Source organism: Gastrolobium bilobum, unplaced genomic scaffold, assembly GCF_033153095.1.
Source record: "Gastrolobium bilobum isolate Gb01-03AN ecotype WA unplaced genomic scaffold, APGP_CSIRO_Gbil_v1 utg54577, whole genome shotgun sequence".
In the NCBI taxonomy this organism is placed as follows: Eukaryota; Viridiplantae; Streptophyta; class Magnoliopsida; order Fabales; family Fabaceae; genus Gastrolobium; species Gastrolobium bilobum.
Window position 1 is genome coordinate 47,026 of NW_026895439.1, and position 26,055 is coordinate 73,080.

The 26,055-nt window shown below is 35.6% G+C and overlaps 1 protein-coding gene across 1 annotated transcript; it reads right to left on the reverse strand.

Annotated features, from left to right (window-relative positions):
• Positions 1–1,150: 1,150 nt before the first annotated feature.
• Positions 1,151–23,822, reverse strand: LOC133311356 (uncharacterized). The gene is made up of 15 exons (XM_061512394.1): positions 23,548–23,822; positions 23,007–23,134; positions 19,176–19,308; positions 13,506–13,662; positions 13,354–13,432; positions 12,921–12,961; positions 12,697–12,813; positions 11,460–11,540; positions 4,943–5,005; positions 4,817–4,868; positions 2,702–2,776; positions 2,560–2,607; positions 2,309–2,344; positions 2,136–2,210; positions 1,151–1,655 (listed from the first exon to the last, which is right to left on the reverse strand). Exons 1-15 carry the CDS (start codon positions 23,705–23,707, stop codon positions 1,566–1,568), a joined length of 1,335 nt encoding a protein of 444 aa, XP_061368378.1. The 5' UTR covers positions 23,708–23,822; the 3' UTR covers positions 1,151–1,565.
• Positions 23,823–26,055: the final 2,233 nt, after the last annotated feature.

Below are 26,055 nucleotides of genomic sequence, written 5' to 3' on the forward strand. Positions count from 1 at the left end.
AAATCCATTGAGTACCCCAATGGTTATGAGATCGCTTGACAAAAATAAATTATCCATTTCACCCTCATGAAAAATAATTTCTTAATCTTGAAATGGCATAATATATAGCGTGATAAAGGAGATTAACTATATGGCTCGGTTATGAATGATGACATTTACTCATATGATAATTACAATAAATATTCAAAGGATGTTATAAGAATTGCACTCTTTTTTCTTCACCAAGTTTGTAACCCACTGAGTTTTTCTTGGGAAGTTTTTTTAACGAGGCAATCTTATTAGCATAGTGAACATCTAAGGGAGAGCTATAAAAATATCAAATAAGTGGATGTTCAACTTTCTAACTCCACATCTTCTCCCATTTTATCCTCACATTTTTACTTTCTTGTTTGTAAGTCTATCACCTGAACCACACAAAAGCAAATCCCAAACAAGATTTCGATCACAAGTGGAAACACAATTATTGGATGGAGTTCAACAAATTTGCTAAAGAAATAATTTGGTAGATATAACTTAATTCAAATTTTGAGAAGCTGATATATGAGACTCAGAGACATTAAATGATGTTACCACCAGGGGGAGTAAAATATGATTGTACTCTTTTTCTCTTTTCCAAGTTTTTATCCCACTGAATTTTTTCTTGGAAAGATTTTTTATCAAGGCAGTCTATATTAACATATGAAAGGCGGTATATTAATTACAAATATTGTACTCTTTTTCCTTTGCTAAAGTTTTATCCCACTTGATTTTTCTTAGCAAGATTTTAATGAAACATATTCATATTAAATCGTCATCCAATGAGGAGTTTTATAAAATATTGATGGATGACAGTTTTGTATTCTGAAACGATAATTCCATATCTGAAAACCGTTGGTATTTATTTTCTAACTTATGATTATGTAACCACCACATAATGATGTATTAAATTATAGTTACTTCCTTATTCATGTATATCCTATATAAGGATATGATGAATAAGAATTAAATTCTACCTTCTTTTTCTCGTACTTCCTTTCATTTTTTTCTTATTAATTTCTTAATCGAGGGAAATTTTATAACGGTTGTTACAGACATTATGTACGATAAAACATCCAAATAATTGTTTTTTGCTGTCTCAATGCCATACCATTTGCATACAACTTAATACTAGCAAAGTAAACTCACTATATCATGCTATTTAATCTGCTGTTGTAACTTGAAACCATTATCACTGATCCTCACCCATTAACTGTTTGGCTTTCGACTGCAATTACTTAAAGAGGTAGAATATGCACGATTACTTGACTAAGCAAAATATGCTTCCTACACTCCGTATTGCAAGGATTTCGTTTGTGGCCATTGCAGGAGAGTTACAGCTTTCCTACAGCCACACGATATCACTGAATGTAAAACAGTTTTACACAAACATTAATTTTGTTCTCAATTCCTTTCCCCTTCCCTTCAGAGGAATAAATTGAACGTATGTATCAATCTTGGCATAAGAAAATGGAACTTTTGTTTTAAATAAGATTAAAATTACTAGAGCAAATCAGTTAGTCGGACAGCACTAGCTCATCCTGCCTCATTCAAAAGGCCTTCTCTTCCGCATTTTTGCTCAAGTCAGACTGCACTGGCTCTATGACTGGAGGTATACAGTCTACCTTGTACCGTAACACCTACATTCCACATATAATAATGCATATCAGAATATCTAACTATTTTCAGTACATGCTGAGTGAGTCCATGGGCAATGGCCCATAGCTCACTAGAGAGACATGAGTACTGACGTATCAAAAACTGTCATGGGAAGACATGAGCGAACAAAGCACGACACCCAAATAATAATAATAATAATAATAATTCAAATGAGAAAAGATGCTTTAAGACTGCCTTGTCCTATCATTTGAAATGTCAACATGGACAGTCAAAATTCATAGGATCAACCAATTCCTAACAAAAGAAACAAAATCACGCAATAACAATTAGCAGATCATGCGATAGTAATGCCGGGCAAGGACCAGTATCACATTTTCCATGCAATTTGATCAAATGTAAGCCCGACACTAGAGCACTAATATTGAGTAACCAGTCCAGGTGGGATAATTAGATAATAATACAGTTTGAAACTCACTGAATCAGTTAAAAAACCTGCATACCTTTCTAAAAAAAGTTGAATATGTGTTGTCCCAGATCAGTTTGTAGCTTCCAGCCATTAATGTGCAGAAATTCCCCTAAAATTATATGGCATAAAATATAAGATGAGTACTTAGTACTTACATGTCAAATGCCTAGTAAAGCGTATAAGCTGCAACAAACAGGACAAACTCACTTGATCAGACTCATAACGGCGGTAAGGTAACATTGGCTGTGTCGTAACCAATCAGCCCCCATGAAAATCAGAAATGACAAAATACATGTGGAAAGAGAACAAACAAAAAACAAAACAGAAAAAAGGTGAAAAACGACTGAGTGATGCCTGACAGATTGAAGGTAAGAATGGCTAATGATGAGAAATGATTATGAAGAAACCAATTGAGAATATGATACAAACAATAAGAAACAAATGACATTTGAACTTACAGTTTTTTCCCCAGAAGGACTTTCAAACTCCAAACTAAATCCAATATCCTGACAATAAACAACAGGAAGTTCACTAAGAGGGATGCCTAGTGAAAATATCATGACATCTTGAAATAAAGGTGTAGCATCACTGCGGCAATACCATATTTATCGTGCCTTGTACTAATGAAAAATCCCATGCAATGTATGAGTTTACTGCGTCCACTGAAAGTAAAACCTAAAAAAGAGAACTTTATCATATAACATGGTAAAATCAAAAACAGCACAACAAAAACTCTTTATTAAAGTAACCAAATGGTCGAGTCACTGATTCATTCAACGGGAACTCTCAAATGAGATAACGCAACTAAATTATGCACAAAAAGACCAAAAAGAAAAAGTTTTTTACATCCTATGCAGAACAGGAAACAAAATTTATAAATTAAATTAGCAACAATGATTCAACAGTCTTGCTAGTAGCTTTATTAATAAATACCTAGGCAAGAATGTTTCGTACACCCAACACCTAAGTTCCAAATTCAAGCATAAACTAGGCTAATGATTATATATTTTAATAAGAAAGACATCCGAAGTTTTGACACATCTATGATATTATGAGTCAATTGGCACAGGTCTCCTGACATAAGTTAACCTCCTCATACCACCTACAATAGTAACATCTCTAATTATTTTATAATGTTTATACAAACTAAGTTCATTTAATAGGTTAAGATACATATTCTCCAATAAACATTGATCAAAAGTTTTTCAGATTTTTAGACTTAAAATGAAAAATTTGAACACATTTACAAATATTTATCATGATATTTATATGCCTACAAAATACTGTATATTTTAATAAATAAAAACATTATATGCACATAGATAGCAGTGAAATAGGCTAGGCAGGCACAACTTTGAATTAAATAAGCCAGGCCTGTTTTGCACAAAATTGACCTTAGACTGACATATTATCAATCATAGCTTCTTTTATTAATTTTTTTCAGGCTAGGCCTGACCTGCAAAATCTGTTTAAAGTCCTATATTGCATGAAGGTCTTCAAATAGGCCAAAAAGCTTTAACAAAATTTATTGCATTTTTTATAAAAAAAAAAATTATATATATATATAAGAGAGATATTTTGACTACAGAGTAAGATTTATAAGTCTCACTTTCCATCTTAACTGTTGATTTCCACTCATCTAACGGTTATAGTTTAGGAAGCCATACTAATTAATTAATTATTAATTACACTACAAATGACAACCTTTGATTTCCGTCCATCAACAGCTGAAATAGGGAGTAAGACTCCTAAGTCTTACTCTGGAGGAGTCAAAAGAACCCTCCCCATATATATATATATATATATATATATATATATATATATATATATATATATATATATATATATATATAGCTCACAATTTTTAAAATAACCAGACAATTTGAAAAGCCTAGGCCTAATTTATAAAATAAAAAGACTAGGCCATTGGACATGTCGCCTTGCCTATTCCCACCCTATACATCAGTTTTTTTTTAGACATAAATCATAAGGACCAAAGAATGGCAAAAATGAAATCTGTATCTAGATTCTAGACAAGGCTAAGTTCAATTGGAATTTCACATAATCATGTGCATATTAGAAGAAGAAAATATTGAAACAATAATCTCACTATTCAAATAAGGAAACATAGATTAATTGATGCATGTAAAGATTCAATAAATCTCTTAACCATAAAACATTTTGTTCTTTACTGTAATTTGTTAAATTAAAAATCCATTCCCATGAAACCCTGACTTGCGAAACTAGGGGTGAGGTAAATCCTTGTACAAAGCCTCACCCTTATATTTTTGCAAGTTGTTTCCTAGATTTCAACCCAAGACCTTTGGTCATAAAGGAACAACTTTACAGCTCTAGGCTCGCCCTCTTTTTCTCTAATTGACAGAATAAACCCGACACAAATATGAGAACTCCCACATTTTTTTAATAAAATAACTTCTCCACCGTTTGTCTTCTGCCTCCCATGATCGTATAAATTTTGAGATACCTAAATTTGGTTTAGTATTTGTTTATTAGTTTAGATCGTTTCAAATTTCTTTAACACATGGTCCGTCAAATACAGATATTTATGAAGAACATTGTTAGAGTAACACATACGTTGCCAATATAATTTTAGTTCCCAAATGTCAAAAGATGTTCAGATTCATAAAGAAAATAAACACACGTCCCAATCAACAAAAGACAAGTTAATAAATTTCACTAGTCTGGTAAATATACCTCATAAGCTTTCCCAGCTGGGACACTTATCTCTTTGTAGTCATCATTTTTCCTGAAATGGACGAACGTGAAAGTTGACTTGGAAAATAGAGAGAATCAAACAAGAAATCAAGAATTGATATTGACCTTGTTTCCAAATCACCAGCAACCTCTGCTGAAATGAAGAAAGGCGAGTTTGCAAAGACCTCACTGATCAAAATAACTAGCAGGTTATTCAACAATAATTAAAAATCTAGCAGCAAAAAAAGATTTCATTTTGAAAGGTTTGATTAACAAGTTCAACCAACCTAAAAGCTTAGGTTGATATGTGGAGGCAGTTGCAAAGCTGAATATCTAGAAATGGGAATTGTAAAATGTAAACACATATGGTAGCTAGGAACAGTTGCTCATAGAGTTGAACAACTGTGAATGCAATCTTCAATGAAGCTCATATTTGATAATCAAGCAGCTCTACTTATAGCCTCTAATCCAATCTTCAATGAAAGGAAAAAGCACATTGAAATTGACTATTACTTTGCATCTGAAAAATTCTGCCCAGAGAAGTTGTTACCCTGTAATTCTAATGACCAGTTGACAGATATTTTCAATTAAGTCTCATGGAGGTCCTCGAGTCAATAATATGGTAACACAGTGCATATGATCCATTCGCACCAGCTTGAAAGGACTTGGGACATATGGGGTTCCTGATTTTCAGATCAAGATAGTTTTTGGATTGATTTTTCAGGTTAAAGGATGCCATAAGGTTGGGGCATGTAAAGTAGAAAGATATATGGGAAAACCGTACCCAATGCGGTTGAGGTCTGTTGCATTTATAGTCAGTAAATTAGGCTAGCATCGTGATGGAAAATATTTATACTGATAAGTTTCCTTTATTAGCCAGATTGTTTCCTTTATGAGTCAGATTGTGTTCTAGGATTTAGGTTTACTCCTTTAGACCCATTAGCTTCTCTATAAATTAGTACTCATTGTGTATATTTTCTACACAATAGATTAATAATATTTCAATTTGTTGTTTTCAACATGGCATCAGAGCTCCAATCTTGGAGGCATGCTTAAGCAACGAAACCCTAAGTCTGCCTTTTTTCTGCAGCCACCTACCTTCAGTGCAGCCGCCGCCTCTAGTACCTCTTGAGTGCCCAATCGTCGTGCCTTGTCAGCCGACCATCTCCAGTGAATCCTACCACCGTCAGCCACCACGTGCCACCCCATCCAATGCAGAATCTCCTGATCTATAGTTTTACAACCTCTCATGCTCAAAAAGTTCTTCATGCACTCCCAATCGTGCCTCAAAGCTTCAGAATCTCAGCCATCTCTAGTAGCCAACCTTTGTTGCCGCTTTTCAGCTCCGACCACCTTGGCTTAGGGCTGCACTCCTCTGATCGGCCAGACACCAGAATCCCAGCTCCGGTAGGCGGCGTCGTGCGCGAGTCTTTGCTTCTACACGTGAAACTCTCAGCCGCTTTGCAAGAACCGCATGGAGCTTCTATTCACCATTGTCCAACCACGTCCGATGTCGTCCAAGTCTCCTCCACCTAGATCTTCCTGATACTCGTCCATTTGAGGCGTTTAGTGACTTAAGGTGTTGCTACCCCTTTTCTTCGTGCTCTTTCTCTCACTTTTTTTGGCTTGCCTCAGACATACCATCTCAAAGGAAAGAATTACTTGTCTTGGTTTCAATTTGTTCACACTACTCTCAAAGGACATTGTAAGCTCACCCTCATTGAAGGACCTGTCCTGCCAAAACAAAACCTATGGAGTGGGATGATGAAAATTCTCTTATCATGACCTGGTCGTGGAATTCCATAACTCCTGAGGTAAGCCAACACATCATGTTCCATCCTTTTGCACTGGAGATTAGGGAGGTGCTTCAAAAGACATATTCCAAGAAAAAGGACGTTGCAACCTGTAATGAGTTGAAGAATAGCATTTTCTCTACCAGACAGGGCTCTCTTTCTATAACCAAATACTATGCATTTTGAATAGCCGATGGATAGAGTTGGATCAATATCAAAATCTAAAGATAAAATGAACGAAGACTTTGCCACCCGGCATCCTTTGTTGAACAAGATAGAATCTTTGAGTTTCTCTCTGGGTTCAACTCAGAATATGATCTTATTCGGGTCCAAGTGCTAGGTAAGGAAAATGTACCCTCTCTTTCTGAAGTATTTCAAATTGTTAGAAGTGAAGGAAGTTATAGGGAAGTTAAGATGGATGCCAAGCCTACTGAGAGTTCAGCTTTGATCTCGTCTAAGTCACTACAAATGGCACTTTCTCTAAAACCACCACCCCAAGTCCTTCCATGTCCAGTAATTAAGGACGGTTCACCTACTATAAGAAGTCTAGTTGCACCAAGGATATTTGCTATTGTCTCTATGGGAGGCAACAAGTTTTGGAAAAGCTTGGCCATGCGAACAACTCATTTGACATCGCCAAACACAACTCCGCATGGTGAAGTTTCATAGGTAACAGATGATATTACTTCTCTTAGCCGGGAGGAGCTAGAACGACTTCGGACCCCATATGGATAGTCTTAGTAAGCTCATGGCGCTTGTTCCCTAGCTATGATTGGAAAGACCTTATGCGCTCACTCTTTCCTTGCCTCTTGCACTAATTCCAAAAGGTCACAAGTTGTCAATTCTGGTGCAATTAGTCAATGACTTGCCTCTCGGATTTTTTTCTCTTTTATCAACCTCCTTCTGGTATTTGTACAATATCTATCACTAATAGATCCCACCATCAATTGTCGGTTCTGGTAACTTACAAATGAAACCTTCCATATACGCTAAAAATGTTCTTCGTGTTCTCAGGCTCTCCACTAATCAGGTCTTTGCACACAAACTTACCAATGATATGAATTGTGCATTAACCTTCTTTCGCACTCATTGTGTTCTTCAGGATCTCATCACCGGGAGGACGATTAGAGTAGCTAAGGAGTAGGGTGGGTTGTACTATCTCCTTCTAGAAGATACAACAAATAACAATAGAGAGCAGTCACCAATGACCAATCCTCAATATACTGCATAGTCGTTATCATCTACAGTCTGGATTCATCAAAAGTGTCTAGGGCATCCACCATTTAGTTTACTTAACAGTTGAATTTCATAACAAGGTAAGGTGAGCCTGTGTATTATCTATACTTCAAACCTGAAGGCCTCTTGCATGAAGGGGCATAGAGTCTTCACCTAACAACTAAAACTTTTAGAAGAATTGGTATTTCACAACTATTAACCAAACAAGACCCCTAACATAATAAGAATCCTTCCTTATATTCTAATTGTTGTGAATAGAATTGTAAAGTAGCTTAGTGTAAAGGACAAAGCCCCACATCATGTATATCTGATGGGCCTAAAAGTGAGTGGGCCAGTTAATTAGTTATTCTCGAATATTCTGTGGGTAGAATAAAACGTGAGTGAGTTGTGTAGTGAGGTATTCATGTATTCAGAAGTGGTTAGTGGGGAAATGAGAGACCTCTAGGGAACTCTTAAGCCTAGGTATTTGGTTTGAGGGGAAGTTGAGGCTTTCTTGGGTTTATTTTAGGGTTTTTTTCTGCAAATTAATGTATGTAAAAGAGGCATGGCCTCCATTATCTCTATAATTTCAATGTTATTTTTCTGGTTCCATCAATTTGGTATCAGAGCACGTCCGATCTAGGGAGTGTTTCTGGTCCAGATCTAGAAAAATAAAAAAAAATAAAAAAATGATGGGATTCAGTGAGCGTAGGGAAGGTTTAGAAAAAGTGATGAAAGTGTTAGAGGAAACCATTGAGTGGATGAAAACACGGAGACTTGAATGCGAGCAGATGAAATCACAAGGTTTTAAAAAATTCGAGGAAGAAACTAAAGCAGAAGCGGAATAAGAAGAGAAATCAAAAGTGGAAGCAGAAGAAGAAAAAAATGGAAGCTCAGCACAAGAAGAAGGGGAACTTGCTGAAGAAGAAGAGGCAGAAATAATCGCAGAAGAAACCGACAAAGAAAAAGAAGGAAAAAAAGAAAAGGTAATAGCAAGATGCATAGGAAACGAAGAAGGTGAAGCGCAAGAGTTTGACGAAGAACGAGAAGAAGCCGAGGAGGACAGAGAGAACAGACCAGGAAAAACTGAAAAAGAAGAAGAAGAAACAGAAAAAGAAGAAGAATTGCACGAAGAAGAAGACGAAGTTAGATCTGATAGAGGGAGACGATGCACAAACAGATCTGGAACCAACAAGGAGACTACGCGCGAACAGGGGCGGCGGCACAAGAAGTTCAGGCTATCGGTTTTGCTACTCACCAGAGAAGATCACGGACACAAACGCGTTGCTGGCCGGACGTGCTTGACCAAGGACAACCCAAGGAAACAGATGAAGATGAAGAAGGTGCAAAAGAAACAAATCAGCGACGAAAAAAAAGGCATAAAGAAGGAGGTTCTACTGCAGTTTCTGCCAACAAGCCCACAAGCGACGAACGGCAGTTTGATTCTCATGAATTTGAAACAAAAGTGGCCGGTGGATGATGGAGGGATCAAATGGAAGCACAGGACAACTCATAGTACGGGAATTGAGTGGGTTGAAGGAGATGGAAAGAGAGGAAGGGCAGACTTGGAATTCTGCCATATGGGTTTCCATTTTAACGTTTTGGGCTTGGCCCAAAAGATAGGGTGGTTGACAGGAAGCCAAATAGGCTTTATCCAATCTATTCAAATTACTTCAGCAGGTATGTGGGACCAAGGAAAACTTGTAGTGATAAAATTTAATAATTGGATCCTGAAATTAATAAAGGTCCAAGAGCTGCAGGGCCCAAAGAGGTTAATGATGCTTCAATTAGACTTTATTGCGTTGCCAGAACTGCCAAAGAAAACAAAGCTGATTCAGTGATCAGAAATGCCAAAGAAAACAAAGCATGTTTTGTGCCCAAATATGCGGAAGAAAACTTAGCATTAGAAGACAACAAAGGCACAAAAATTGCAATGGTGCAACGGGATACAAAAGCAACGTGTTAGCTGCAAGCAGGGGAATTTGTTTCAAGCAATGGGATCCCGGTAGAAGTTCAATCACACCCCTTCTCCTCTTTTTTTCACCTTGAGGACAAGGTGAGTTTTGAAGGGGGAGTAATGATGGGCCTAAAAGTGAGTGGGCCAGTTAATTAGTTATTCTAGAATATTCTGTGGGTAGAATAAAAGGTGAGTGAGTGTGTGTAGTGAGGTATTCATGTATTCAGAAGTGGTTAGTAGGGAAATGAGAGACCTCTAGGGAACTCTTAAGCCTAGGTATTTGGTTTGAGGGGAAGTTGAAGCTTTCTTGGGTTTATTTTAGGATTTATTTTCTGCAAATTAGTGTATGTAAAAGAGGCATGGCCTCCATTATCTCTATAACTTCAATGTTATTTTTCTGGTCTTTGTATGTCTCTTTCTATTAGTTATATAATAGAGTCTCCTCTATGTAGTTAAGACACACGGATTTACATCGCATACCTCTCGGGTCTTGATATTTAACATAGTATCCAGAGCATAACATCAGGAACCCTAATTTGTGTCAAACTTCTACCAAATTAGGGGGAGTCATTCTCAAATCCAGAAAGAGATAAAAAATTGGTTGGGAAGTTGAAGTATCTCATAGTCACTTGACTAGATATCTCTTTTGTGGTCAGTGTAATAAACCAATTCTTGAATTCTCCTTGTGAAGATCACTGAAAAGAAGTTATCCGTATTCTCAAGTACATCAAGAGAGCTCTAGGAAAAAGTCTCTTTGTATGGAAACAAAGGTCATACCAGAGTTGGGGGATACTCAGATGCTGATTAGGCAAACTACCCCACTGATAGATCTAAACTTTTGAGTATGGTATATTTGTTGGAGATTACTTAGTTTCCTAGAAGAGCAAGAAATAGAGAGTAGTTGCCAGACCGAGTGCTAAAGCAGAATATCGTTCCATGGCCGTAGTTGCTTGTAAACTCATCTGCCTAAAACAACTACTTACGTAACTCAAAGTTTGGAGATACAAACCAACCAACATCTTTCATTTGCGATAATCAAATTGCTTTGCATATTGCTTCCAATCCAATGTTTCATGAAAGGACCAAGAACATTGACATAGATTGTCATATCATTAGAGAAAAGGTCCTTTTAGGATATATGTCACTAATTTTGTTCACTAAATAATCAACTAGCTGATGTATTCACTATGTCTTTGAGAGGGTCTCTGACAGATCACATATGTAACAAATTTGGTGCATATAATCTATATGCTCCAATTTGAGAGGGAGTGTTATGAATAAAATTGTATAAAGTAGTTTAGTGTAAGGGACGAAATCTCACATCATGTATATCTCTTTCTATCTGTTAGTCAATTATGTAATAGAGCCTACATAATGTAATTAAGACACAGATTTATTTACATCACATATTTAACACTTTACTACACACACACACATATATATATATATGAAATTTCAAAATATACACTTTGAATACCTAATCAATCGTACCGTCAGAAAGCCACTGTCACAAAAATATCAATATATACAAATAAGCTGGAAAAAATTTCTATAAATTTTGCATGGTTATTTTGTAATTACAGAAACAATTTAAATTAAGCATCAATTTAACATGATTACTAACAATTAATAACAGAAATTTAAAGTATAAGCAACATCAATTTCAGCATTACTGTACCTCATAAATTTCAGGAACCTTTCAAACTCCATGGTGTAGACATCAACAGCTTCTTCCACCACAGCCATTTGTTCCTTTTTTCTATCAAATTATATTCACACAGAGATAAGATAGAGTATTATTAGAGTGCTCCATATTGTAAAAGAATACAAGAACACCAAATCTATTGAATTAAACTAACAGCCCCTCAAACTCTCTAAATACTAGCAGATTTCCCCTACATAACCTGAGCAGACACCAAACAGAAGCGAGATGTACAGTTCTGTACCAAGATAAAATAATCTTCAAAGTCAAAGTCAAGAATTTTAAATCACCGCTAAATCCAAACACCAAATAAAAGAAAACAAGGAAGATCTCCATGGGACTTGATCCTCCCTCTTATCAGTTCTATGATATCACCTAGTCCCTAAAATCTTCTAACCATTAACATAACATGTACCGAAACTTACAATTCAAATCCAATGAATGATAAAACCCCATAAATATTGTAATAGACAACTTGGGTGTGAAGGATAAAATCCCACATTGTATAATATGTAATTGTTATAGTATGTCTATATAATAGAATCTCCATTGTATTATTTAAACATGCAGATTGCATCACATATCTCTTGTTTTCCTCATTATTCAACAGTTACAAAGTTTCTTTAGGATCCTCAAAGCAACTTTATCTAAAATAAGCCTAGTGATATGCTCTAACTTGAGAGGAAGTTTTGGAAAGTATCTCCTATTAAGGAAAAATATCTTCTGCTTAGGGGTTGTACATTTGTTGTTAATAATTAGGATTTGATTAGTATATTTTCTGAATTATATCCATGTTTTCATTCTTTCCTAAAATTAGAGATTGTAAATCATGTTATATATATGCATTCATGTTAAGGATTTCCTCAAACTATTAAGATATTTTTCCTCACTTTTCAAGTGGCTGTACTGGGGAGCAGAGTGTGAAGTTACGCCATCTCTCAACAATGTGTATACTTGCTTACAATGGAAATGCAGAGATTCTGATAAAGAGGGTACATTAGCATCTTATTTTAGTGAAGATGTGTATTGTACTTATACACATGTTCAAGGTTTAAAGAGATATAAATGGATTAGCTAAAATACCCTTATAGCAAAACAGAATATTGAGACTTCACATTATTGCTCGTGCTCAACATTCATAAACTAAGAATAGTTTAACAAAATCAACCATAAAAGCCAAAAATTAAACTACCAAAGATGCAAGGTATCTCACAATGTCATGGCTCCATATCGTGCCCATGCCAATGAAAGGAAGAGACGAATAGAAAGAATCATAAGGGTGAGGCTGTATAATGGTGGTCCATAGCGATGTCGCTGCTCCTCCATGGGCCTACAAGTAGACAAGAGCTCTTGCGTGATTGTTATTCATATATTATTATCACATACAGATATGAAGAAAGAAAACTTGAACAACACTGAAAAACAGTAATTTCATACCCATCGTCATCATTTATCTGCCGGGTAAAATCAAGCAATACCTACAACTCAAACATAAAACTGTTTCTGAATATAAACAAATCATGAGTAAAACAACGAGTATTTTAAAACACAATAATCCAAGCAGTCCAAATGCTTTTAAATTGAGCAGAAATACCAAGATGATGATATCAGCCATGAATCAACCTAAACCTACCTTCATTTAAACTAATACATGTTACATGGAATACCTAAAGGAGTCAGCTAACCCTGTTATTTGAAAAAATTGAAATAAAGCTATGTATAAGCCAAAAAAAAGTTTGTACAAGCCAAAAAAAAAGTTGCATAAGCCAATTTAAGTAGACAGAATCAGATAATAGATGCCAAACATGAAGAAAAATAAAGAAAGAAGAGTTCAGCGCGGCCGTGAATTGACAATTCAAGACAGCCATACCTCAGGAACCCCAACCAGGTACTTCACGAGTGTTTTATAGACCCCTGTTGCAGAACCAAGCTGAGCTAATTGGCTTCTCCTGTATCACATAAGTTGTTTAATATATTTCTTATGAATTATTCACAATGAGCCTGACAAGTGTTGAACCTCACCTGTCCATTTGTTGTTTCCACAGCAGAGCATATCGATCGCGTATGCTACCACCAGAATTTACCAAGGTGTCAACCTCTGCTTGTCTATTCCTCTCCGAGCGTTCCCGTTGTTGTCTAAGGAGGGTTCCTCGAAAATCTTGAGGCAAATAAGTCATAACTGCACATAAAGCTTGTTGAGTTAGAGAAGAAAGAGGCAAAAGATTGAGTGCACCATGTGCCTCAATTAAACCACAAACTACTGAAATTGGACAAGATATAAACTAACTATTATATGTACTATGAATCTGGACATTTAAGTTACAAGGTAATAAACTGATTGTACAAATCATCAAATTCAAATGCCTCATGAATTTAGTTGAATAGAGAGGGCAAAAGATCACATGTTTGAGTTTAGGGAACAGCCTTTTTGCAAAATGCTAAGGTATAATAACTATTTACAATCGACTTCACCCCTACCCTCTCAAAGTTGGTAAGGCAACCCCTTATGAATTTGTTGAACAGAAATTTCAAAATCTCAACAAATAAATGGAAATCAATATGGAAGAATGAACAGAAAAGCAAGTACGGTCGGGCATATGTACAGCTAGTCAAAAATATTTTTTTAATAGAAAAGCAAGTCAAAAATAATAATACATGCGTCGATATGTTATGACATGTATAACCATAAAGTTGATTCACTTGGATACTAACTTGTTGATGTCATTCTACAGAAATAAACCAGAATGAAAATGAAAGATCATTAGCTCCAAGGCACTACCAAATTGTTAACCAGCCATCTTAAGGCAAACACTCAACATCTTAACAAGTGTAGACCTTTATGTCCCATCTTAACAAGTTCATAATTAATAAGTGCAAATATAAATAAGAGCACAAGTTATACCCAACATATTAAAATTTGTTGAGGAATATTGTAAAATTGCAAATATTTGAAGCATGTAAACAGAAAATAGAATAAAGAAGTGAAGCAAAACATTCGCAAAGATGTGTGGCCAAGGAGTTTCATCAACATGCTAGATTTAACTATAACGAAACCTTCTCCCCTGTTGTAAAGCCAGTTACAGTTCGTACTATCCTTACCCTTGCACTGTCTAATCACTAGCCATTCCAACAAATGGATGTCAACAATGCATTTCTCAATGGGGTCTAGAGGAGGAGGTTTATATGACTCAACACCCTGGTTTTGAGTGGTCTGACAGGTCTCTTGTTTGTAAATTACACAAGGCATATATGGTATCAACCAGACACAAGGGCCTGATTTGAGAGGTTTGCTCAATCTCTCATGCATTTGGGGTTTAAATCTAGCAAATGTGACCCCTTTTATTCATTAACAAGCGTCTATATTTTGGTTTATGTTAATAACATAGTCACAGGGCAGTGACTCTTCTCTGATTCAGCAGCTTATCCCAAGGCTACACTCTATGTTTGCTCTCAAGCAGCTAGATACTCTTGACTACTCTCTTGGTCTCGAGATAAAAACTTGTCTACATGTGCTCTTTTAGTTTCTCACCCCAAATATATTAGAAATCTTCTTGCCAGGACTAATAAGCCGGAAGCTAAGGGTATCTCCACACCTATGCCTGCAAGTTGCAAGCTCTCCAAGCATAGGGCAAAACTACCATCCAGACCCTCAGCAGTATAGATCCATAGTAAGAACACTCCAATATGCTACTCTCACTCGGCAAGAGATTAGTTACTTTGTCAATAAGGTTCATCAATTCATGTCTCAGCCTTTAGAGGAGCATTTGAAAGTGGTCAAAAGGATACTGTAAAGGGTATTATTTCTCATGGGCTTCTCCTTCGGCCCACTGATCCAAACAGCCCTCTTGTCTTAACAGCATTATTTAATGCAGGTTGGGCTATTGACCCGGATGACAGGAGATCTACTTTTGGAGCTTGACTCTTCGTTGGTCCCAACCTAATCTCTTGGTGGTACAAGAAGCTAATGTGGCACGATCCAGCACTAACGCTGAGTATCACAGCATTGCAGTTACCGCATCTGAGATTCTTTGGGTTCAGACCCTCCTTCAAGAGCTTCAGGTTCAAACTCAGGTGCCAATTATCCTTTGTGATAACCTCAGCATAGTTTCTCTATCCCATAATCATGTTTTGCACACAAAGACTAAGCATATGGAGCTTGATATATTTTTTTATACATGAAAAGGTCTGGATAAGAGCTAGGGATGCTACCATGTTCCTGCCCAAGATCAAATTGCAGAAACCTTTATAAAGCCTCTCTCAGCAGCTTAATTTGGTGAACTTAGGGACAAACTCCTGGTCGTGGACCACTTACACTTGCTAAAGGCCTTGAGTTTGTGGGGGAGTATTTAAGAATATGTATCTTAATATTTGTATTTCCCTATATTTGTAATAGTATATTATGTCATCCTAGAGGTTACAAGTCTGTTAATCAGTTGTTCTTTCATTTTCTCTCAAACTCTATTAATGTTGATGCATCATTATAATAGAGGAGGGTCCATTCGAGAAATGCCTGCTACAGGAAAGGCTGACCACTGAATTTAAATTAAAGACCTTGGAAGCTGAGATACTTTCTTGGGATAGAAGTTACCTACTCCAAACAAGGTATTTTTATTTCTCAAAGAAAGTATGTTTTTGATCTCCTTAAGGAGGTTGGAAAACTTGGATGTGAAGCTACCAACATCCCTATTGAGCAAAATCACAAAATAGTAAGTGAAGAGGAGAGTACCAAGATTGACAAAGGGCAGTATCAACGGCCATCATGCCAAACCTAAATTTCTTCACCCACCCCCAAACTGTGAACTAAATAAATGTTTATAAATCTATGCATACAAATATGAGTGTAATCAGTGTATGCATGTACTTATGAATATTTTATTCATGAATGTGTCTATGTAGCACCGACACTTCAAAAAACCTGAAGTGTTGGACACCCAACATGATCTGACGCTCTCCGACAAGTGTCTGACAAGTGGTCAACATTTCCGACACGTTGACCAATCCAACATGCATTTTTGTAATAAAATCATAATTTTTAAAATATTAAAATATATTAATAAAATTATAATTTCAAACAAATTAAAAAGCATTTAATAAAAAGTTAAAAATCAGTGTTTCCTTCCACTCATAAACAAACCCACGAGAGACCAAATAGAAACCCATTTCTCTCCTATCAAATAACAAAACCATAAGTCCCTAAACCAGACTGTGGTGTGCCGACCGACGGTACCCGCAACTGCGACGGAGGGTGGTTGTGGCTGAAGAACGAGAATCAACGATGAGCGGCTGAGTGCGGTAGAGAGAGCGTGACAGAATTGTGAGCTGTGACGGCAACTCAGCAAGTTCCAACGCGCAAGCGACAGCGACTTCCAGGGACTGGCGAGCGTATGGTGCAATGGAGAGGTTAGGGAAACTAAGTATTTTCTCAGTTCAAGTATCACTCTCCCTTCCCCCTTATTTTCCTTTTTTTTCCCTTATCTTTTCAATTAGTTGAAACTTGGGAAAGAGCCTCTATTCTTTGAAATTATATATGTTATGTTTGATTGTTTGGCATGTTATGTATGTTTCTTTCTTCGGTTAGCATGTTACAAAGATGCTTTCCTTGCCTCCACTTGAAAAAAAAACTACAATAAATGATTGAGATGAAAACAACAAAGTAGGTACACGGTTTTGTAGGTGGTCCTACTTGAGATTGAGATTTTTGTGAATCTTTTTGGATACTAATAATGGTTTTGACTACAAATTGGACAGAGAACATGTTAGTGTCAGTTCACAATTTATTGGCATGCAATTCGCTCATAGAAATGTAATATACACTACATAAATTAAAAATATTATTAAGTATTAAAACATGCCCCAACGTGTCAAAATCCAGATTTTTTTAGAATTGACATGTCGAAGTGTAGTACAGTGTAGTGTCGCTTGTCGGTGCTACATAGTGTGTCATATATGTTCTCACCTCCTATTGTGCTTCCCAGTCCACGTTCATGCTTCATAAAAATGGATCATAAATTTCTCATTCCTGAGGCAGATGTCCTTTTTATACAAGTAATGCTTAATTGATAAACCAACAGGATCTTAAACGCATTTAAAGTAAGGTAGTTGTCCTTTTTTACATCTTTTGTGAACAAGGATCTATCTGTTCACACTCCCCCTCTTGGCTTGGTCTCAATCTCCTCTTCTCAAATTCTTCCTTACTCTTCCCTTTCACCACCACATGATGCTGAAGACTACCATTGATTCTCCCGCTTTGGAAGAATGGAGAAAGTTTTATGTCTACCTAAGGCACTGTCTGAGTTGTTCCTCAGCTGCATGTCAGCTTAATCATATTTTCATTACCACCTTATGCTTCCAACATAGCTCAACATTCAACAGTATTCTGGCAGCATATACTTTGAATGGCCACATGTTTAAGGATTTGGATCCTCTAAAGTAAGGGATGCAGTTTACACAGTAAAGTAAATGATTATAACGATTGACAAGAAAATAAGGATTAGAGAATTTGTAAGTTATAAGCACCTGCATGATCATGGATATGTAACAATCGACTTCAGTGATTTTCTCATAAAGGGCTACAATCATTCACTTTACTCTCTAAAGTACACTCCTCACCTTATAGGATCCAAATCCTATCTTTAAGCCCCCACATCAGATTTTCCAGTTCCACCACTGACATGTAACCATTTTTTTTAAATGATTCTAATTAACAATGTAAGAAATAATAAAGGGAAGGACCCACAAAACAAAAGAAAAGTAAAGGATATTTATCTTCATAAAAGTAAGTTGACAAGAAAATGAGAGCATATAATCTTTTTCTTAATAAGTAAAATTTATTGAAACACAAAGAAGATGATGCAAGGTCAAAGAAATGAGATGAAAATCACACCCTGGATATGAAATTCATACAAATAATAAACCAATAATAAGGTTAAAGTAGCAAACTCATGGAGGCATAAAAAAGGCATTGTATTGAAGTAACCTTTACTCCCCAATGATAATGGTATTATTTTGCTCCAGTCTTCAGTTCTATAAAATGCAATACAACATTTTCCACACCATAATCTCTTGACCAGAACCATTTTTTCATACCTCCTGTGGGCAACTGGGAATAACATCTGACACAAACAACCAAGCTGGCAAGCTCCAAATTAAAGCAATAAGGTATCATCAACTGATTCCCCAATGTCTTATTCTGATGCAGATAATATTCATATTTATGGTTTGCTGTTCTTATACTCTTTTTCTTGGCAGAAGAAGATATGTTGTCGTGTGTCTTCAACTTTTACATACAGTTCAACACTTGTCTAGACATTAACTATAGGACAAAAATAATAATAATAATATCCAGCTAGCTTATAGAAGAAATTGATTTTTCAAATAGGTTTTGCCTTCTTAAATTAGTGTTTTTCTAATAGAAATTTACAAGTCTAAGACCTTTTCTTTGTACTTCCTAAATCAACCACAATTTTCCCATTTCTCTCCTTATGCCCCTGTATACATATGTTACAGACTTAGTGCTGCTTCATGATTTCCTCTACGACAAATAATACAAAATAACTATACTTGTAGAAACAAAAAGCCAAGTATGAGCCAGCAAAATGAACTTTGTCACAACCAAATGAAATTGATACATAGGCAATTAGAAGCTTGCTATCTATTGAAAACAAGCAATTCAAGCCAAAGGCAAGGAGGTACCTGTGTTAAATACATGTTCAGCATTTTTATTTTGGAAAGATTCCAAAACCTTCAACATATTATGAAGTTTATCTTTCAGCTTCCCAATCATAACAGCAAATTCAACATTGTCAGGTGTGGACTGCTGTTTCAGCTGCATCCAAAACATTGCTGTTATCTAAGAATGTGCACAATTTGTAACTATTAAGTGTTTTATATGAACTTCACAAAAACTAATATCAAATTATCAATAAAAAAACTACTGTTTATAATAATCATGTTGAAAGATTTCGGAAAGTATCTCCTATTTAGGAAAATACTTCCTCATTACTCACAGGAGTCCCGCTGACATTAACACCTACTTTAGTGCTGCTTGAGCTAATCCTTCATTGTTTTCACACATTAAACATAAGAATACTTTTATTTGCTAATATGATGGCTCATCACAGTTCAGTAAAGATTTGAAGTGGATTCACTTAGACTAAGCTATGTATGAATGACCTTTTATAATTCATAGGAGTCCTTGGTCCTTTATTTATAGTTCTTGTATTGACCAGTATGAAATTAGGTATATCTTTATCACAAATTCATGTTTCTACAATCTCAATCTGTATTTACTTGAATGATGCTACAAATGAGGGTTCCTAGATCAAGAACCCCTGACTCCCACTCCAACACCATTGACACATCAGCCTTTGTAATTACCTCCGGATCTTGTGGTGGATGTGGAGGCCATTGCAGAAAAACAGCCCACAAAGGTCTTGGTAGCCTCTCCCATGTATTTAATGTAAACAATCAGACCACACTCAGGAGACCTATAATTTTGTTCATGAGTTTCCCAAGAAAATTGTCAATGTCACTCAACTTGACCCTAGTCAAGAAGAAGAAAAGAGATCTAAAAGTTTTCTTGGGTCTACCACCTTTTACAATTTCAAAGATAGAGCTCTAGTAGTATCCCCACTTGAAGTCAGCCAAAAAGGCCCAACTACTAATACTACCATTGTCATACGGATGATCCTACAATTTTCATTTCTTATACAGGTAATAATTCAACACCTTGGATTCTTGATTTAGGTGCCTCTTACCATGTAGTTGGCAACCGGTCACTTTTTTCTTCTCTCTTCACCTTATTTTCTCGTTTTATCATCCAATTGATGGTTCAAAAGTGTTGGTCCAAGGCATTGGTCATATTTCATCCATTGCATCGATATCATTAAAATCAATCTAACACAGATTTCCTTAAGTCAACTTTTGAGATGATCAAAAACACTGAATCTTTTGTGATCCAAGACCGTGGTATGGGATAGACAATTGGCATAGGACATGAATCACAAAGACTATACTATCTCAAGTTAAACCCTTAGACGTTGTGTGCTGCTACAGAATCTCTCAATTTTCTCCATCAGCATCTCAACCATCCAAATCTATCAAAACTGCAACAAATGGTTCCAAGTTTTTCTGAGCAAGTCCAAATTGTTCCACCTCAGCAACCCTTTATCACCTATAGACATCGCCCAAAGGAGATCATTCCTATGACTAAGGAGACAAGCGAGGGTCCTCGTGAATCATGTCCTACTCCTACAGGTTCTCCTGCAATGGACCAATCTGCCCCTGGTGAGTCTATCAATGATAATCTCATTAACCTTCAGAAAGGTATTTGGTCCACTTGAAATCCCCATTCTATTTATAATTTTTTGAGTTTTCACCATTTATCCCCATCATATTAAGCTTTCATGTATTCCTTGTCTTCTGTTCAACTTCATAAAACTACTGGGGAGGCCCTTTCACACTCTGGTTAGAGGCAGGACATGACTGATAAGATGATTTCCCTTGAGCACAGTAGTACATGGGACATGGTTCCTCTTCCCTTGAGGAAACAATTGTTGACTTTTGTTGGGTATATGCTATAAAGGTAGGCTCATATGGTCACATTGACTATCTCAGAACTCGTCTAGTTGCTGAAGGGTACACTTAAACTTATGATCTTGGTCACAGTGACACATTCTCTATAGTAGCCAAGATGGATTCTATTAGACTCTTTTTTTACATGACCGCAATTGGACATTGGTCGTTGTGTCAACTAGAAATCAAGAGTTCCTTCATTCAGGGTGACCTTGAAGAACAGATATATATGGAGCAACAAAGATCAGACACCAAAACTTAAACACATGCACAATACTGGATTACACCAAATTAAAAAGTTAAAAGAAAGAAAGACCAATCGTTATCAAAGGAAAAAGTAGAAGTCAGCCAATAGTATCCAAGAAAGCTATACACACCAGAATAGCATCAACACAAAGACAACGTTGCAGTAGAAGTTGTACAGAACTAAATAACCAACAAGCTGATAATTTCTGTGTCCATGAACCAGAAGTAATTTTTTCAAGAACTGAAATTGTCCCCCGAGCTTGGTCAAGAAGAGTTATGTTTTGTTGTAAGTTGAAAAGGTCTCTTCATTGGCTGAAAAACAATACTATTGTGCAAAAGTTTGGTATGACACTAAATGAAGTTTATAACTGAGTCTTCTATCAGCATACTCCATCTAGTCAATATATTTATCTGATAGATTATATGGATGATATAGTTATTACATGTAATGATCATGACAGAATATCTTAGTTGAAGGAGCCTCTGTTTAGTCACTTTCACACCACTTGGGTAGACTCCAATACTTTCTTGGTCTTCAAGTAACTCAATCTGGGAATGATATTGTGATTTCACATAGAAAATATGCTTTGGATATATTGGAGGAAATTGGTATGATAGAAAACAACCTATTAAAACTCCCATAGATTTGTACAGTAATTACAAAATCAAGAGGAACCTTATTCAGTTACTGACAGATATAGGTGAGTAGTTGAGAAACTAAACTACGTTACACTAACCAGATCAGACATTTCCTTCGCAGTCAGTGTTATAAGCTAATTCATGCAATATCCATGTGTTGTTTATCTGTAATGCTATGAATCATACGATATTTTGAAAAAGCTTCGGTTGTGTAAAGACAAGGGTAATGCTCTAGTTGTGGGGTACTCTAATGTTGATTGGGCTAGTTCACCTATTGATAGGAGATCTACTTCAGGATCTTACGTCTCATGTATCCTGGGAAAGCAAAAAGCAAAATGTAGTTGCATGGTTCAGTGCAGAAGCTGTGTACAGAGACATGGCAATGGTCACTTGTGAACTTATATGGAAGAAATAGATACTTTGAGAGTTGAAGTTTGGAAATATTGACCACATGAAGCTATACTGTGATAATCAAGTTGCTTTACATATTGCATCAACAACAATTTTCTATGATAAGACCAAGCATATAGAAATTGATTGTCACTTTATTAGGGAGAAAGTTCTCTCCAAGGAAATAACCATTGAATTTGTCAATTCTAGTGATCAACTTACTAATATTTTCACAAAATCATTGTAAGGACCTCAAATACACTTCATCTATGACAAGCTCGGTGCATGTGATTTGTATGCTCCAACTTTAGGGAAGTGTTGGAAAGTATCTCCTATTTAGTGAAATACTTCTCATATCTCCTATATAGGGACTATATATACATATAAATAATAGAATTTGATTTGTACTATTTTCATTAATCTCCTAGTTTCCTTATTTTCCTAACTTACTAATATTAAGATTATAAATTCCTAGTTTCCCAATATTAAAGATAGTAAATCACTTATAATAAAAGAGGCTGCAAAGGATTTCCTCAAGCAATTCAGAAATCTATCTTCTACAAAGGGAAATCATTAAGTTACCATAGCATGTATTCATAGGTTACACATATTGCCTTCATAAAAGTCAGATAAAGAGTAAAGAAGGGAAAAATGAATTAAAAAAGTATGCATTACCGCCTCTGGCCAATTATATCTTTCAAGTAAAAATATTGTTTCTTCAATGTACTCTCGATTCTTCCACATGTTCTCATCAATTTTATGCGGAGCTTGGCCATCAGCTTCCTTTATCAGTATGCTTTCTCCTGGAGAAAGATCAACTCTCAAATAAGTTTTTTTAAACCAAAATACTCGTACTCAAAGGCAAAACAGTTAAAGATGAAGGTGCAGACACCATATACAAGTTTAATTTTTATTTTATTTTTACTTATAGGATGAAATACAATGTTAGTTATTCTCTATAACAACTCATACGAGCTGTTTTGGTGAGCAAAATTGCAATGTTTAGTTGATTCACATTATCTTGGATGCGTGAGTATGAAATGCATAGCCTTGTAAGCATACCAAGCAAGTTGATTGAAATAATTACATGCAAAACAGATCTGGCAATCAGGGATTAGCAAGTAATGAAGCATATAATAATAATAATAATAATAATAATAATAATAATGAAGAGGGAGAGAGGGAGAGAGGGAGTGAGGGAGTGAGAGAGAGAAACCTTGTGTAGGAGGTTGTTGATTGAGGAAATCATTGGAGAGTGAACGAATCTCAGAAGAAAGGCGAGAGACATCAGGAGAAAGAGGAGTAAAAGGGTGTTTGTCGTAATAAGAAGCAAGAAAGGCCCTTGTTATGGGAACCAGACCCTCTGTAGAAGCCATCGGAATCGGATGATCAGATCAGATCTGATCAGAACAATAGATAGATCTCTCTCTCACTCTCTCTCCCTTACTTGTGTCTTCTCTTTACTCTTGTTACCTATATTCCATTCGAATATTACTTCGTCTTTCCCTTGTTACGATAATGCTTTATTCCTTTCGAATATTCTGTTTACTCACTGGTCAAGTCAGATGCGATGGAAAATTAGTCATACATAGAACTGCCTCCACTACCGTACAAGGCTAATCTCGCCCCTTTTCAGATTTTACGAATGTTTTAGAAGATTTGAAGGCTGAATTGTCAATACAGGCCAAGTAGATTTCAAGTTGAATTTTTATCAAATATATTTTTGGAAGAAAATTTAGTTTTGATTTTTATTAAATATATTTTGAGAAAAGTGTTTATCCGTTTAAATGACATAATTTGTGTCATTTTACTCTCACAAAATAGTGGAACCTATATACCTTTAATTTTTATTGTCAATTCTCTCTTCTCTTTTATCTATTTCTTTATCCATCGTAAAATGATACAATTTTACATTCTTTAAAATGACACGTGTATATTTTTGGTAAGGGATGAGAAACCTTAATCATGTCTAAGTCTCGAGACTTTGGGATTAGTTTTATATCTAGTTCAAAAAGTTATGTCCCGATTTTTATCAAATATATTATTGTTAATATTATATAAAAAATTAATAAGTTGATAGTATTATCTAAGGGATTAATATTTCTCATGTTGTTGAAGATAAAATTATTTTGAAATAATAATCTCGTTATCTAATTTCATCATATACTCTGTTATTTTTTCTTTTCTTTTTTTCAATCACAAGTTTAAAAGTACATTAATACTTTGTGTAACATTCTCTAGGAGGCGTTTGGTTAAGGAGAAATTTTTTGAATACTAAAGAAATGTAATTGATAGGAAAATGGTTGGAAAGTGAGTTTGGTAGGAAAATGTAAAAAAAAATTGTTTGGTTAGAAAAAAATTTACCGGGCAAATTATGTAAGATTTATAAAGTCTATGTTTGGTTTGAGGTAAAATATAGATGGGGAAATAACTTCAAATTACAAATATAACCCCATAAAAAAGTGAAACCTTGACACTTTAGATGAGGGTATTTAAGTCTACTAGTGGGGTGCTCTTTTGCCATTTAGCTAGTTAAATATAAAATATCACATTCAAGTTGTCTTTCTAAATAGTAACTTTGCATTGCTTTCTATGTACAAATAAAGAATGCTATGCAAATACAATACCTAGGGAAATTTTGTAAAACCTTCTACCTAACATTGCTTTCTTACTTTGCCAATTTGATTTGCATAGCTAAATTTTAAGAAATCTTCAACCAAACGCCACCCTAGGAATTCCTTTTTGCCTTAATATATGTGGGAATTGAAGTTTAAAGGTACGTCAATTATCATATATGCCCTTATAGTTTGCAAAAAGAAAAATCATCATATCATTTTGTTTAACACCGTTAAATATTACTCAATTCTTCCAATTTTGCCCCTTAAAACCCTATTTAATGAGTGTCTTATACTTGGCATTAGATTGATTTTACTTGTAATGAATGTGCTCTTCTAGTAGTCAGTCTCCTTTCATCGTGCATTTTCCTCTTATTTAGTTGGTTGAGAGGTTGATTAGTGCAAATTTAGTTTGTGATGCGTTAGTGATCCTTAAATACTGATCTTTACACTACCTCTTCTAATGATTGGTTTTCTTGATATTTCAACGACAACAATAACAAGCCTCATTCCCTTAGATGGGAGGTCAGCTACATGGATCAATGCCATTGGGCTCTATCAAACACCGATTTTTTAGTTTGTTTATAGCAAATTCTTGTTGATTATTTCTCCCAATGTTTTCTGAAGTCTTCCCCTCCTTTTTATAATCGACCTAATCTTCCACTGAATCCATTTTCACACTAACTTCTTCTCACATGATCAAACCTCTATTGGTCTAGACAATTACCCAAAGAAAAAGTAATATACATGATAATAGTGCTATTTTATAAGGAGATTTCTTATTAAAAAAAATGTCAGTCCCAAATGCTAGCATTTCCACAATGCAAGCAAAAAGTGTATAGATAAGCATAAGCTCTAAAGGGATACTAATCAAATTGCTAAACAGACAGGACAAAAAATGTAAGAACCTAATGTCTCTCTTGCAATTTGTATATAGATGAAATGTATAATATGGTCATCAAGAAAAGCACTTCAACAATTCCTGTATACATAGGGATCAACATTGTCTAAAGCATTTCAGGCATCCACCTAGATGCTGAGTTGAGGCCTTGCACGGACCAAGACAGAACACCTTAATGATACTTTATAAATGCTCCCACATCTGGTTG

Bases quoted from the DNA above. Each gene is read 5' to 3' on its own strand.
- LOC133311356 (XM_061512394.1), bottom strand. From the start codon at position 23,707: ATGGCTTCTACAGAGGGTCTGGTTCCCATAACAAGGGCCTTTCTTGCT. The intron at 13,433-13,505 runs GTGAGGTTCAAC...TATGTGATACAG, and splicing joins TGGAAACAACAAATGGACAG to GAGAAGCCAATTAGCTCAGC. The intron at 2,608-2,701 runs GTATTGCCGCAG...GTTTATTGTCAG, and splicing joins TACAAGGCACGATAAATATG to GATATTGGATTTAGTTTGGA.